The sequence below is a fragment of the Grus americana genome, chromosome 16 (genome assembly GCF_028858705.1).
Source record: "Grus americana isolate bGruAme1 chromosome 16, bGruAme1.mat, whole genome shotgun sequence".
In the NCBI taxonomy this organism is placed as follows: domain Eukaryota; kingdom Metazoa; phylum Chordata; class Aves; order Gruiformes; family Gruidae; genus Grus; species Grus americana.
Genome location: NC_072867.1, coordinates 15,130,990 through 15,145,617, shown reverse-complemented (window position 1 = coordinate 15,145,617; position 14,628 = coordinate 15,130,990). Strand labels below are relative to the sequence as shown.

General features: G+C 40.6%; 2 protein-coding genes across 2 annotated transcripts; one reads left to right on the top strand and one right to left on the bottom strand.

Moving 5' to 3' along the window:
• Window positions 1-188: 188 nt before the first annotated feature.
• RAD9B (RAD9 checkpoint clamp component B) lies at window positions 189-9,386 on the bottom strand. Its single transcript, XM_054844200.1, has 11 exons — window positions 9,311-9,386; window positions 8,317-8,387; window positions 7,247-7,396; window positions 6,613-6,727; window positions 6,200-6,299; window positions 5,169-5,275; window positions 3,129-3,235; window positions 2,644-2,708; window positions 1,953-2,075; window positions 1,270-1,537; window positions 189-968 (listed from the first exon to the last, which is right to left on the bottom strand). Exons 1-11 carry the CDS (start codon window positions 9,342-9,344, stop codon window positions 837-839), a joined length of 1,272 nt encoding a protein of 423 aa, XP_054700175.1. The 5' UTR covers window positions 9,345-9,386; the 3' UTR covers window positions 189-836.
• Window positions 9,387-9,490: 104 nt separating this feature from the next.
• Window positions 9,491-14,294, top strand: VPS29 (VPS29 retromer complex component). The gene is made up of 4 exons (XM_054844739.1): window positions 9,491-9,615; window positions 12,143-12,334; window positions 12,761-12,996; window positions 13,312-14,294. Exons 1-4 carry the CDS (start codon window positions 9,613-9,615, stop codon window positions 13,427-13,429), a joined length of 549 nt encoding a protein of 182 aa, XP_054700714.1. The 5' UTR covers window positions 9,491-9,612; the 3' UTR covers window positions 13,430-14,294.
• The last annotated feature ends 334 nt before the right edge of the window (window positions 14,295-14,628 follow it).

Here is a 14,628-nt window from a genome sequence, read left to right as displayed (position 1 = left end):
TGCAAACCTTCTGTCTGTTAATGCAGTGACGCCACGGGTGGCGCAGAGATGCGCAGCCACCACTGCCTGGGGTGTCGGGCTCTCGTTCAGGCCTTCGTGGTGCTCTCAAATCCCTCTTGGAACAGAGAGGCCGGGAGAGGGAGGAGAATCATGCAAGTCTGAAACACAAAGGCCTCCTCCACTCAGGCTTTCAAACATCACTTCTTTTATTTAAATGCATTTCTCTGACAACTTTGTCTATTCAGTTAAGGGGGAGCGGATGAGTTTGTTTTTCCAGTACTTGTAACTTTACAACAGCAGCTTAATTTGCCCGAAGCGATAACACAGTTTGAATTCTCTAGCGAGAACATAGTGGAGAGCTGAACTTCCGAAGCAGTGTACCTACAGAATATGTAACACACACACCTCAACTGAGTCAATCGTGACTTAAATTTACATTGCATTATGACAGCAGCCAACAGTTTTAGAAGGACTCGTGCTGGTGGTTAACATAAATGGCGCGTAAATGTTTAACCTGTACTGACACAGCAGGAAATGGTAACATACTCTCTACTGAGGCAGGTTTTGTCCTTTTTGTGTGTCTGTCTTGCAAAAACCAGGCAACATTTGAGTAGGATTCCCACTTTCCAAACTGCCCAAATAGGTGGTGGTGAACTGCAGTTTACCACACAAGCTCAGAATACAAATAGTTTCCGTTGAGTTCTAACTTGCTAAAGAACTGCAATTAAACTAAGGTCTAAAACTAGAAACAGCTCTACAATTACTGCGTCAAACATACTTCTATCTTCCAAGGCAATCCCCAACAGTCTCATCTTGGATTCAAAGGCTTCACGTTACTACAGAACTTGGGAGCTCTGCACGTTGCCAAAATCCTCTTCGGTGTCACTAGCTGTTGCCAAACTGTGGGAGATGTGACTGCTGGCAGCCTGCTCCTTACAAGAAACTGCTCCAAAAAATAAGGAATGAAACTGGAAAATACAATATTTATAGAAGTAAGAAACTGTGTGTGATACAGAATTTGGGGGTTAATTATTTCTGAAGCTTTTGCTGCTTTAAAATCTTTATTAGTCTACAGCATTTCCTAGTAAGATACACCTGCCGTTGGCAAAGACTTCCAGCATTAAAGATGGTAGTGGAGGTTTTTGTCAGTTGTGCTGCTGTGAAAGCCGGTTCCAGTGAAACACCACGTGCAGAACTGAGTGTAGAGGTAGTGTTGAGCTCAGCACCAGCTAAGGTCTCCACTATAAGTACAATCGGGAGCCACCTTACCTCCTGATAACGAGATGCTGCTGCCTCTCCTTCCGGCGTGGCATGGTCCTCGGCCGCGGTCATGGCTGTTCCTTCCGTGCCTGTCCTATCTTTCTTGGTGACCCTGGGAATACTTTTAATCTCTCGCTCTGCCAGAGGACTGGTGGGTTTTGCTGACTCCGTGATCAGTGCGTTTCCATTCCACTGTGGCTTTTTGGAAGCAACTGCTGCTGTGTTGCTATCTTTATCCAGGGAGGTTTTTTCAGATTTACCCATACATGTCTTTGAGCTGGATTGGAGAGAGTAGGTCAGGTTAGTAAATGGCTTTTACGTGGTTTTGTTTGAATGTCTTTATCTTCTGTTAATGAAAAGCATTATGGCTTTAGATTCTCAACAAGTATCTTCCTTTCCCCTCCCAACAACAGAACCCTGTGGAGATAAAGGAAAGCAGAAGCTAGTACAGAGTGTTCGCTCTTGCACCAAGTTTTCTTGCTGTGCATGACACCTGGATGTTCCTGAACCCGTCTGGTTCATGATTTTCCTATGAGCGAAGACTCCAGGAGCTGTACAATGCTCACCAATCCCCCGCAAGAATGAGCAGATCATTTCCTTCCCGTCTTAAATCTGACATGGCCGGAAAACTTTAATTTCCCATCATCTTATGGCACTCTGCCTCCCTCACCTGCCCCTGAAGCCAGCGTTACCTTTCCTGGCGCTGTGAAAAGCAGGGAGGCTGCTGGGAAGCTGTCTCCTTTTCGATGTCAGACAAGGTAGCCAAAATAAAGCTGGCTTCCAGCACCATGTCTTCAATGCTGAAAGCAATTGGTCTAAACACACATATTCAGAGACTTAAACAGCATGCATAATTACCCACATTGTGGGAGGAAACACAGCTCATGCAGTTCTGTACATAAAGATTAAAAAGTGCCTCCTCTGAAAAGCTGAAAAATCTAATATATTTGCTGCTGAAGAACATGCGATGGCTTCTGGTTACAGATTGAAATGCACCAATGAGCAAATGCTACACAATATTATACTTAGTCAAATTATAGTTTTAAATATGTAACTGTTAAAATTATATTTTAAACAGAAAATGTGTTGTTTCTTTAGACTGCTGAATAAAACCATTGCATGCATTAGACTGAGAACCTGAAGTGCCCAGGTAACATACAGGTGCCCATTAGTCAGTGTGGCTAGCTTAGTAATGCTGGTGCCCATCTTAAAATCTTTATGCATAATAACAAACTACTTAACCCTGTATCACAGATTAGAAATAAAGCTTTTGGTACAAAATGAAGATCTATTTTACTGTTCCAGTTAAATATTCACTGAGTAAGCTGCAGACAGAACCCGACTGTAGAGCTGTAACTGCAGTAGGTGTGTTCCAAAACGTACTTTCCAGATACATCGAAATGGATTGAGACAGGAGCACTGGTAGCTTCTGAAAATGCTAGTAGTCCCTGAAAAGAAAGGGTGGGTGTTTAAGCGCTGTTTTAAAACCAGCAGATAAGCATTAAAATGTAAGTTTATCCCAGCTGCTGTTTACGGACAGAAAGAGGGTAAAAGCCTACTGCTTCTAGAACACATTTCTTGCCTTCCCTGCCTGGAGCTTTGCCACAGAAGCTTCTGCATGTGGAACTTCCATGGCCACAGTCTGCCCAGCACTGAAACTACATTTTTGTTTTAAAAATGTTTTGCTTGCCTTTCAAAGTCTACCGGGAGGGATTCTAAAGCTAATCCTCAACCAGCTGGTGAAATACTGCTGCTGGTCAGGTGGGCACTTCCTGGGGCTACTCTGCAGGGACCACTCTGCATTGGCCTGGGCAAGTCATGCAAATGAACAGGAAGTGTTTTATTTTCAAGAGAAATTCTTGCTTTACCCTCAGTTCTTTAAGGCAAAACGTCACTTCAGAATCTACTCCAACTTGAAAGTAGTCAAATTCATCTGGATTTAGTTGTATTTCAGTCAGCATTGTCTTTGAAAAATCTGTTTAAAGTAAGAAGAAAGTCAAGGACTCAAAGGAGTGAAGTTGAACTCAACAAAACTATAACCATGAGGTTTTGACATCGGCATCATTTGAACAAATAATTGTATTTTCATCGTGACTACCAGTAATAAATGTTTATCTAAATTTATTTCATAATTAAGTAGAAGCCTCCAATTATTTACAGTATATTATGTAGATTTAAATGGCTTTTATCAGAACCAATTTTATGTTCCACTGTGTGATCTAACCCGATCCCTGTTGTCATTCTTGCAACTCTGCTTTGCTGACAGGCGTTCATCACAAACAGTATTACCGGCTGCTTATTGTTGTATGGATGGGAAGATAAAAATGCCGCATGACTTTAACAGATTAATCATAATTGCCAACAATCATCAGAGGACAATGAAGGTGGACTTAGGTTCTTTGTTTTAAATTATAGTCTTTTCCTGATACGTAAATGGCAACAGGAAATTGGCTCTTCAGTTTCAGATATTCAGTTGTTGCTTGTTATCATTAGATTAGTCCGTAGTTGTTATCAGGTGCAAGAAAGAGGGTACTTCCATGATGCACTACAGTCTCAGGGGCATTCAGAAAAAATCTACAGCAGCTTAAACAGCACACACCTATCCCATTCTCTTCCAAAGCCAGGCTGCTGACAAAGTATTACAAACTGTTCCCAGTCTTCTGTTTCTCTGCTCAAGAGGTTTGGGTTTTTTTCTCTCAGCTGTCAGCAAGGCCCCATTGTGTGTTCAAATATACTCGTAAAGTTCCTTAGAACTGCAGAAGTACACAATTATAACTGCCACCTTCTGCAAGGCAGAGCCCACCACATGCAAATGAAAACAAGTCTAGGCAGAAGCTGTAATTCCTTTCTTTGAAAATTAAACCTGAATGTGGAAAGCCCAAGCCACGGCCAGGTGCTATGTTCAAAGGCCACGATTTGTTTCAGTGTATACAGAACACTTGCTGCAGGCAGTATATTGCATCACATGCTGCACGAGAACAATGCTTGCAATTCCTCCTTTTTCTCCTTGACTGTTTGGGTTTTTGGTATCTCGTTAGATTTTTACCTACTATTTTTTTTCACTTTCTTTCTTAAAATAACCCTTGTAAGTGTATGTTTCTAAGCTAACAAAATTTGTCCTTCAAAATGTATTCTTTTTAGTCTCTTTTTATTGCCGGTAATTTCTTCCCTGCTTCACTCCAGTCTCCACCACTTAATCCTTGCTTGCCGCTGCTTTAGCCTGTTCTCAGTACAATCCCCACCCCTATGCTCTAGGCAGTCATCTTTTTCTAGGTCATTATCCTTGGCTTTGGTCATAAGCAAGTATGAAAAGCATCCCTTTATTACATGATATACAAGAACCTATAGTTCAAAAACACAATTATATCTTTAAAATTAGTTTGAGTCACAGCCCAAGAACCTAGATGGTTCTCCATCTCAGATGGAGATGTGAAAACGGCAGTGTGCAGGATAACAGTGTCAGACCAGCTGACACACTGCATGGCCCTTATACTAAAATATACTCCGTAATGATATCAATTCTGTAATTATGGTATTCAGATTTAAATAGTTATTTTTAAAACATAAAATTATCTCCTTTTTCCTGACTGTTGCCATGCTTCTGCTCTTGCAGCACAGTAATTACCTCTGTTCAAGCCTGCAGCAAGTGGCATAATTTATTTCAATTGGCTGCTCAGTCTGGTATCTGCCACTGATAACAGGAAAATGTTCTTAAAAACATATTTTCTTAAAATACATTAAAACCAGAGGGTGGCAGTATGACTTAGAGTCTCTCTATATATGTTCCCTCTCTTAAAAATCTCATTCAGCCATTAAATGCATTCTCTGTTTATGTTGCAATAGTTATTATTCCTTTAGTTCACCTGTTTTCAAGTCCCAGTATTGGTTCGTATTTTGAATTTCCTTACCAGTGTCTTCCTCAGTGTAACTCTTGAAACAAACTTTCATTGGAGTAACCGATAAGGTGACTTCTTCTTGACTGGTCGGAAAGTGAATCATTATATCAGCCAGCAGCCTATAAAATTTTCATTCAACATTAAAATAATTTTACCTGCCACAAATTACTAGCTAGCATTTGTTACTCACACTAGAAATTAAAATTGCTACTTGGCAATACTGTTTGAAAAACTGCCTTTGAAATGTGCACCCCTTAAAGCGTGCTGTATCATTTTGATTGCTTTACGTAGCAATGGGTACATAAGGCATCTAAAAATACAATTAGTAATTACAAAAGCAAATTTGTTTATATTTAATGCCTGTGTATACTGCCAAATCAGTCTTACACACACACATATATATTGTTGCTACCTTTCTATATGTATATATCACAATTCTGAGCAAACCTCGGCATCTTGTAATCTCTATTCAAAAGCTTGCAGTTTTAAAAGTTTTGTAATCTTTTTTCTAAACGCAATACATAATATCAATACAGAGATATCTTTATACACCTTTAATGGTTGATTATTGTGACAAGAGCTCCTGTGCACAAGAAACACTTTTAATAGAAATGCTGTCAGGAAAAGTACAGCCTAACTGTTCTTTGCCTTTGCTTGCACTGACAAGCCAAGTCTTGGATGCTTCCAGGAGCTGCTTTTCAAAGCAGAACTTTGCCTTATTGCATTAAAAAAAAATGTACTTTTACCACTTTTGTCTATAAAATTAAAGCACTGCCTTATCTGTCATAGGTGGAAGTTGCTCAAAGGTGTGAATTCACGTTATACATTACACACTTCTCAAGGTCAGACTGATTAGGATTAATGGCAGAGTGATCTGAGTTTCTGAAATTGTAATGTGAAAAATTAAGCACTAGGAGATTTAGGGATTTGCCATTTTTGACTGTGCCCCAATCAGATTTTGATTATGTTAACAACTACGAGAGCAGTATTGCCTCCTGTATGCTTTTTTTTTCCCTGAGAAAAAATATTTTTGTATTCATTACCTTGAATGGACTTTAAGTATGTTTGGACACATGTGCTTTGCAAAAACAGCCTGCAACGGATCACATTCTTGAAACGTCAGATTATATGTTTTTACAACACCTAAGTATAAAAGGATATGAACAAAAATCAATGCTAGTCTGTAATTTTAAATGGGGTTTTTTTGTACGAATTGTTCTTTTAGGAAATCTCAATAGAGAAACTACTGAAGAACGTTCATGTGACAAAGCCTGTTATAACTTCATTTTAACAAGGTGATGCACATGATAAATATAAATTATGATGTGAAGAGGTTGAAAGTGTTTGGCATAATGTTCCATCAATAACACTCAGTTAATAACTACACTAAATATTGCATTGCCCTGCTGTTTTAAACTGCTTCTGTTTCTGTAAAGTCACTTTATGTGTAACCTACCGTGTTTGCAGAGGAGCTGAAAAGTTATGTGATGGTCACTAATATTTGTATAAATGCTGCATTTCTCTACATTCCTTTCCAGCACATTTACACATCTAAATACAGGAAGAACTGACTGTAAACAAAAGTAAATACAAATCAGCGCAGAGGTTACTCACCAAGCAATTTTGCAGTATTATTTCCCTAGTTTCGTACAGTTTATCTCAAGGTCCTGCTTTTATGGCTTCCTCAAACTGCTTTGCAAGCAGACATGGAGGCAGCAGATACTGATCCTTGCCATCCTCACCCACTATCCCAACATGTGGCCACAGATCTGTTTGCTGAACAACTGGTCAGAGCTCTCCTGCCTCATACTGGTTTTGAGGGCTATAGGAGAAACATTGCAGAGGCAGAAATGTGGTATTTTGTCACCCAAGATTAAGCTGGTGCAAACTCTCGGAACCACAGCGTACAGCTCAGGAGGTACATCTTCTAAACATAATTAAATAGCTATGCTCTCTTTTGCAGAATTGCTCAGAAGCGCTTGACTTTAGAGTCATCCACATGCCTACATGAGCCTCCCCCTATATTTCATTTGGAAATTGGGCTAATTTGCTGTCTACAAAACTGTGCATAGTAATTCATTAAAATGTACCTTAATTATCAATTTACATGGAAGGGATAACTGTTTTTCCTTCTGACATGGCTGAGACACAGCTGTCCAGCAGTAATGTTGAAAAAACATAGATGAGAAGAAGACATATGCGTATGCTGACCTTGAAGAATTCACTGATCTTAAAGCAAGCTGAAAATATAGGTAATTTATTAGCTCAAAACTATTTCATATTGAACCTTTAACAAAAAAAAGCCATCTCTCTGCTTCAGTACCATTCCTAAACCACTAAACCTTTAAATGTCTACATCTCAAAATATATATAGATGCATTATGCATACAATCACGTACAAATTTACCACATTCGTTATTACTGGTGAGAAGTCACTGGTATAATACAGGAATACATAGGAATCCAATGTACGGACATTTAAGTGGCCCTGAAGTGTGAGTTACCTGAATACTTAAAGCTCAGCTTGCGTTTGAGGCATTTGAAGGACTGGAGTTTATTCTAAAACAATCTTCCTGTATGCCTATCCACATGATATGTACAAATGAGCAAAGACACTACTAATACCTCAAAAATTCTTCAGGTATAAAGAGAAATGATCTCCACTTCTGATTTTCCAGCCTCCCAGCAAGTTAAGAAGAGTTGATCACTTTTACCTAAGAAACCTCTAGAGAAAACCCTAATTCTGCTGGAAATTGTGTTTGATTAATCAGAGGCGTATTAATGGCTGCATTCTTCCTGTTGAGTCACACTGGTACAAAAAACATGTTGTTTAGAGGCAGCTTCTGATGTGGTACAAAACATAAACCTTTTGACCCATGACAACAGAAATAAAACCTGTGGTATTAATCTGGATGTCCCGGACAAGCTTCAGCTTGGCTAACAAAAAATGGAAGAATACTAGGGGCAGAATAGGAATGAATCTTCCATGATGCAATCTACATAATTACAATTACAGAAAATACGGCATTTGTCCATATTGAAAGTGGAGGAAACTGAGAGAGAATGTAACTCAGACTGAAGGGTACCTGTAGGAAAACAACACATAAATACTATGCTTCCAAGAAATATTTTTAAATTACAATAAATCAAGTTCACTTACACCTTTTTCTATGGGGTCAAACCAAAATTCATCACTAATACGAGCTATGGCATGTATTGCTCTTCCAAACACTAGCAGGAAAAGAAAACAGTGCAATATGCATTCTAAGTTAAAAAAAGTTATACTACATTTTCTCCAGAGTAATTTTAGAGGAAACATTACAAATTCCCTACGCATTTCAAATCAAACCAATGACATGGTGAAAAAACATTACTCTTTCCTTTTAGTAGCACAACAATCTTGATTTTTTGAAAGCTGCCTCTGATGAGGTGGACCTCAAATGTCATGTCCCTGTGCAGCAACTGGCATGACCTGATGTCACCACAAATTAATTGGACAAAACACCACTAAAGTTAGAAATTACATTTTGTAGACGGCAACGAGTTTGAGCAAGCAAAAGGCAGTTGGACATCTGTAAACAGGTAGCCCTAAGAAACATAGAAGCAAGCAGCAGTGGTTTCTTCTGCTCGAGACCCAGCAGTGGGTCTCAAAATGTGCCTCTGCCCACCCTGGCACTGGCAGAGCAGCATTTTGCATGAAACGCTGCACACAGGAGGTGTAGTTGGGCCTCTGGAAAGTCAAACAGTGCACACAGGGAAGCACCCAGCTCAGCAACGGCTTCTCCTCCTCAAAGTACCACAAATCCAGCCCTCGGTTTGCTAATCTGAACACCCTTCAGAGGCTGCACGTTGCCTCACAAAAATGCCTTTGTCTTCCTGGGGATGAGGAAGAGGCAGCTCCACAGCTCTGCCGTGACGGTGATGGCGCTTGGCCGCATCTCCCAGTGCTTTGCGCCCCACTTTTGCACTGTCTGAAGGCCCCACGGGGAAGCCCACTGAGGGCACTTCCATGGAGCCCAGGGTGCCAGTAGGCCAGTCACACATCCCCACGGCTGCCGGCCCTGCTGAGCTGTACCGCCCCACTCCGGGTGCCTGTTTCTCCCACATACACCCCTCTACCCCAGGCTTGCTGCCTCCCCGGGGGCGACGGGTACCTCTGAGATGAGCCCCCGCAATGACACACTTCATGGCCCGCCGCAACCTGCGGAACCATTCCCTCCCCGCGCCCTTCGCCTCACACGACGGCTGCGAAAGGGCGGGAAACGCCCCCTTGGCGGGCGAAGGGAGGTGCTTAACACTCCTCAGGGACCCGGATGTAGCTACGGGGAGTGGCTGCGGAGAAACGCGTTTCGGGCAAGTTTGGCCCTTCGGAGGTGCTGTAGCGGGTGGCTGGGGCAGGCCTGGCTTCCGGGAGGAGCCGCAGCGGCTGGTGTGAGGGATCGCGGCGCCGAGCAGGATGGTGAGCGGCGGGGGCGGCCCGTCCCACACCCCGGGGCCCTGTCCCCACCAGGGTTCGCCCCACCGCGTCGGAGGGCCCTAGGCTCGCTTCCTCCGGCCGCGGCCCGTCGGGGCTGGGTCAGCGGTGCGGGAGTCCCGCGGTGCGGCGGGCGGGCGGGCCCCGCGGGCGGCCGTGGAGACCGTGCGCTCAGGGAACGTTTTCTGTCCGTCGGCGTTCAGAAACCGCCTAACGCTGGGCTGAGGTAGATGGAGGGGCGGGAGGGGAGCGCTGAGAGGAGGTGAAGCCCCGCCGTGGTAAGGAGGCCGTGCCGAGGGGCTGTCGCCGGCGGGAGAGCTGCCGGGGCTGCGCGCAGGAGCCGATTTTTAATTTTATTTTATTTTTAACGCTTCTTTCATAACACCAACAAATCATTAATTATTGTTTGCCTATTCATTTGGCTATATTTTCTTTTCTGTTGCTTTCTTTTGTTTAACATTGATCATGTTTCACCCTGTTTTTCATTCCCCCCTGTCTGCAATCAACTTCTTCATTCCAATAAGGCTGGGCACAGAGTAAGTTTACTCCTCTTGGCTGTTGCTAACACCGGTGGTAAGGGCTTGTTAATGTTACTAGATGATACGAATGTCAGATGGTACATATGAATTAGGCACTGCTGTTCAAACCACGCTCAAGATTGCACCTAAATTCCTAGTAAAAGCCAGATGTTCTAACATTCTCTGCCACTGTTTTATGGTGCAGGTACCTGCGATGATTAAACGCACTTCAGTGGTGTTAATTTTGTGTTACTGTAGCTTGCCAAGTTTTTTTTTAATTAATGGCAGCTCAGATGTGATTTGGGGGGGAAGTATTGGACCTGCCAGTTCATCAGCAAAGGAAACGGCCTTTGAATGCACACACCCGACTGATTTCAGCGGGGTCTTTTATGTGGCAGTATACTTTTATTAAACATTAAATACGTAACTGGTATTGCATGTTTAACTCCCTTAAGTGTCAGTAAGAGAGTCTGTCTATTGCCACTTTCATAATCAAAGCCATTTTAATAATTAAAGTCACTTATCCATTTTTTACCTGCATTCAAGTATCTCTGGAGTGATGCTAGTGAGGGCATTTTTCACTGGACTCTCTTGCAAGACCATCGAAAATGAGTCTTTTTTTTTTTTTTCTCTCCTGGGTTAGTTTTAAATTGGTAGCTCGTTGGTTAAAAAACTCTTGTATTGCTTTATTGATACTTTGAACCATCAGTTCTCCAAAGAGGTATGGCTTTGATGATGGCACTGAGACATTCTTAATCTATAAAGACCCCAAAACCAAACAAAAAAACCCACCCAAGTTCCCTCTGCCTTTTTTGATGACTGTTAGCATGAAGATAGTTGCATGGCCTAAAAATTTAAAAAGCAAATATTTAAAAAAGGTAATTTCTTAGCATAGTTACTGCTGCTTTTTACATATATATATATCTCTAGGCTGTGTCTTTTACAAGCACGTTTGATGGGTGTCATTTTAGGAGCTGTCTTGCTAACAAAGCATTATGGTTGGAAGATAAACTGTCTCTTTATCAAGTTATCAGGGATGATGGTCTCTAGCTCCAATGTTTTTACAGTATAGTAGCATAACACCCACCTCATGCTTTATAGAGCTTTTCGTGCCCTTTTTGCATAATTAATTTATCGCTATGTTGCTCGTATTAATTATTTCTTTATTCACAGATTTAAAGCCCATGATATTAAACTATGGTCTTACTTAATCTGAATCCTTGATTTTGAAGCCCCCATTAAATTTGTATTCTCCTTGCATCTATTGCACTGAAACTATGAATAAAAGCTGGTAATAGAACCGCTGTGCGCAGTAGCCTGGCTTATCTTCTCTGCAGTGCCCTGTGGTTTTTGTTTTGGTTTGGTTTTTTTTAACCTTTTAGTCTTATTCTGTTGTTCAGTGGTTCCTACAATACAGACTGAACAAGCTTCCTGTTCTGGTCAGCTATTAACTCACGTTGCAAATTTGCTGTCTTTTTTTTTAAATTATTATTATTTGATAAGGAAGAAAACAGAAGTTAATTAAAATAGGAAGAAACTGGGATGATGAGTTTTAAAGGGAAGTGGCCACAGTTTAGCCAGGTCTGTGCTTGAGAAATGTACTAGAGATGTCGTTTTTTTTATTTTATTTTTATGTTTAAGGAGAAAAAAAAAGTGGGATAGTCTATGGCAGTTCCCAAATTTGTGTAAAATCAAGCAGTAACGCATTTCTTTTGTTATACCTTGCCATGGCTTTCAGCAACAACAAAATAATCTGTAGAGTGTTGCATTTGTAAGGCCCCCCTCTTGAAAATGTTCTATGTTAGTAAGGGCCCTTGTTTTCCCTCAAAATAGCAACATTCCATCACCATTTCATTCTTATTTTAGTAGCTTTTATATCAAAATGCAAAGTTATGAAACTGAAGAAAACATTACAATGCTTTCTGTGTCCTAATGATTCTTGTCTTAATAAGTATCTGTGATGATCTTTCTTTCCCGTCGTGACACCTGTTCAGTTGGTGTTAGTATTAGGAGATCTTCACATTCCACATCGATGCAACAGCCTCCCAGCCAAATTCAAAAAACTGCTGGTCCCAGGAAAGATCCAACACATCCTCTGCACAGGAAATCTCTGCACCAAGGACACTTATGACTACCTCAAGACTCTGGCTGGGGATGTTCATGTTGTCAGAGGGGACTTTGATGAGGTAATGTCCTCTCTTGAGAATGATATAAAGGAAACATTTGGATTATTTGTAATTTGAGTAAAAGTGGGCAAATTGAGTTATGTAGTAGGAAGAGCATGTAAAAAGCAAACTGGGGTTACAGTCAATAATGTGAATCGCACAGTAAGTTCTCATCTGTATTCAGGATGAATAAAAGTAATTTGTGTAGTTGGCTGTGTCTGGGATTGCAGCAAACAGGACCTGCTGCTGTCAGATCTCTGAAGTTCCTTGTGTCCTACCACATTCTCCACAGTGCTCATTAAAGTAGCTTCATAGTGCTCATTTTGTAGCAGTAGGGCCAATTACATTGAGTATTTCCATAAGCTTTCCCTCTCTCTTCTTGGTGTTGTATAGAGATGTTTAAATATAAATCTGTACATCTAATCGAAGGGTTATTTTTATTTTTAGAACCTGAATTATCCTGAACAGAAAGTTGTAACTGTTGGACAGTTCAAAATCGGGCTGATTCATGGCCATCAGGTTATTCCTTGGGGTGATATGGCCAGCCTGGCACTGCTACAAAGGCAGTTTGATGTGGACATCCTAATTTCGGGACATACACACAAATTTGAGGCATTTGAACATGAAAACAAGTTCTATATCAATCCAGGATCAGCTACAGGAGCTTATCATGCCTTAGAGAAGTAAGTGAAGTTTGGGGGTATACCTGTGGGGTATCTTTGATAGCTGTGGGGGTATCTTTGATAACACAATTGTACTACAAAACTCATTATGAAGGTTAATGTTCACATTCTAAATGTCGGGGAGAGGGTTAATAGTACTTGCTAAATCTCCTTAGCTGAGAGAGAATGTAATACTTAAAGCTTCAGCTCTGATGTGCTGTGCTTACAAAATTCATATCCATTGTTCTTGGATTGATTTTTGTTAACTGCTGGTGAAACACTGCTAAGGCAATGACATACGCACAGTTAATAGGAATTTTTTTCCTCTCTTTCCAGCAACATCATTCCTTCATTTGTGCTGATGGATATCCAGGCTTCTACAGTAGTGACATATGTCTATCAACTAATTGGAGATGATGTGAAAGTAGAAAGAATTGAGTACAAAAAATCTTAAAAATGTTTTTGCTTGTTTGGTATTTTTACCATCTCATTCTGAACTGCAAGAAGTTATGACAATACTTGATTGCTAGTTTACAGTGCTACACTTACTCGCTAACAGCTTAACAATGTAGCTTATTGGTAATAACTTTAAAACAACATTGTGTTTGCTTTTCTCTGTATAAGTTGATTTGTAAAATATGCCATTAAAATAACTGTTTAAATACTGTTCCTTTATGTTGTAATAAACTCCACTTCATAGAAAAACTAAGCTTTATGACCTGTTGTTGGAAAAAAATGCAACAGTTGTAGTTGCTCTTAAAAGGCCTGATGCTGTGGTTTGGTGACTCACTTCTAAAGGATATTTGTAAAGGGCTTGAGCAAAAAGATTGAAGGCTCTGGGGCCACACTGTGTTTGCTTCAGAATCCAGTTGATAATTGGGAATGTTAAATTGAGAAAATTAAGAAGTAAGTTAAAAGAATGAAGTGGATTGATAGATTTTGAAAATCCTACAATTAACTCATAAAGTGAGATTACTACTGTAAGTTATAATCAAAGCAGTTTCAAATACTGCTATGCTTTAATGAGTGATGGTCTCATTAAATCTAAACAGTGAGGAGAGGCTTTCCTTTATTTACGGCTTGTATCTGACACTACACATGTATGTACTTTGCTCCATGTACAGAGGTTTTAAATAATGTAATTCCATATGACATTTGTATAGTACTGGAGACTAAAATGGTGGTGGCTCAAGACAACCTTTTGGCACTCTTGCTCATGACTGCAGGGAACTGAATGTATTTTAACAGCTCCCATTTCTCATGACTGCTAACTTTCTAATAAAAACCAAGTTTTATCTTTTGTCTTCTACAGAAGATGATTGAGAATGGAGGCCTGTTTCCTTTGCAGATGGTGGCTGTTGTATTATGACTTTTTCCAGTGCAGTATCAGTGCAAAAAGCTGTGCTTGAATTAAACTAATGGTTTTCCATAGAACTTAAGGGATCAGCTAGAACCCTTACTTCTGTATCATAAGCTAACAAAATAACTTACTCAAAATAAACCTGCTTTACCTCAGAAAAAGACCAAGCATTTCAGCCTGCTATCTCAGGAGCCTTTGGCTAACTGCTGTTTCCTGCAGTGAAACAAATGCCTTTTGCTTTGTCCTACAGAAAGAACAGAGTTGAAAAGAAAACCTTGGCACACATATTATTC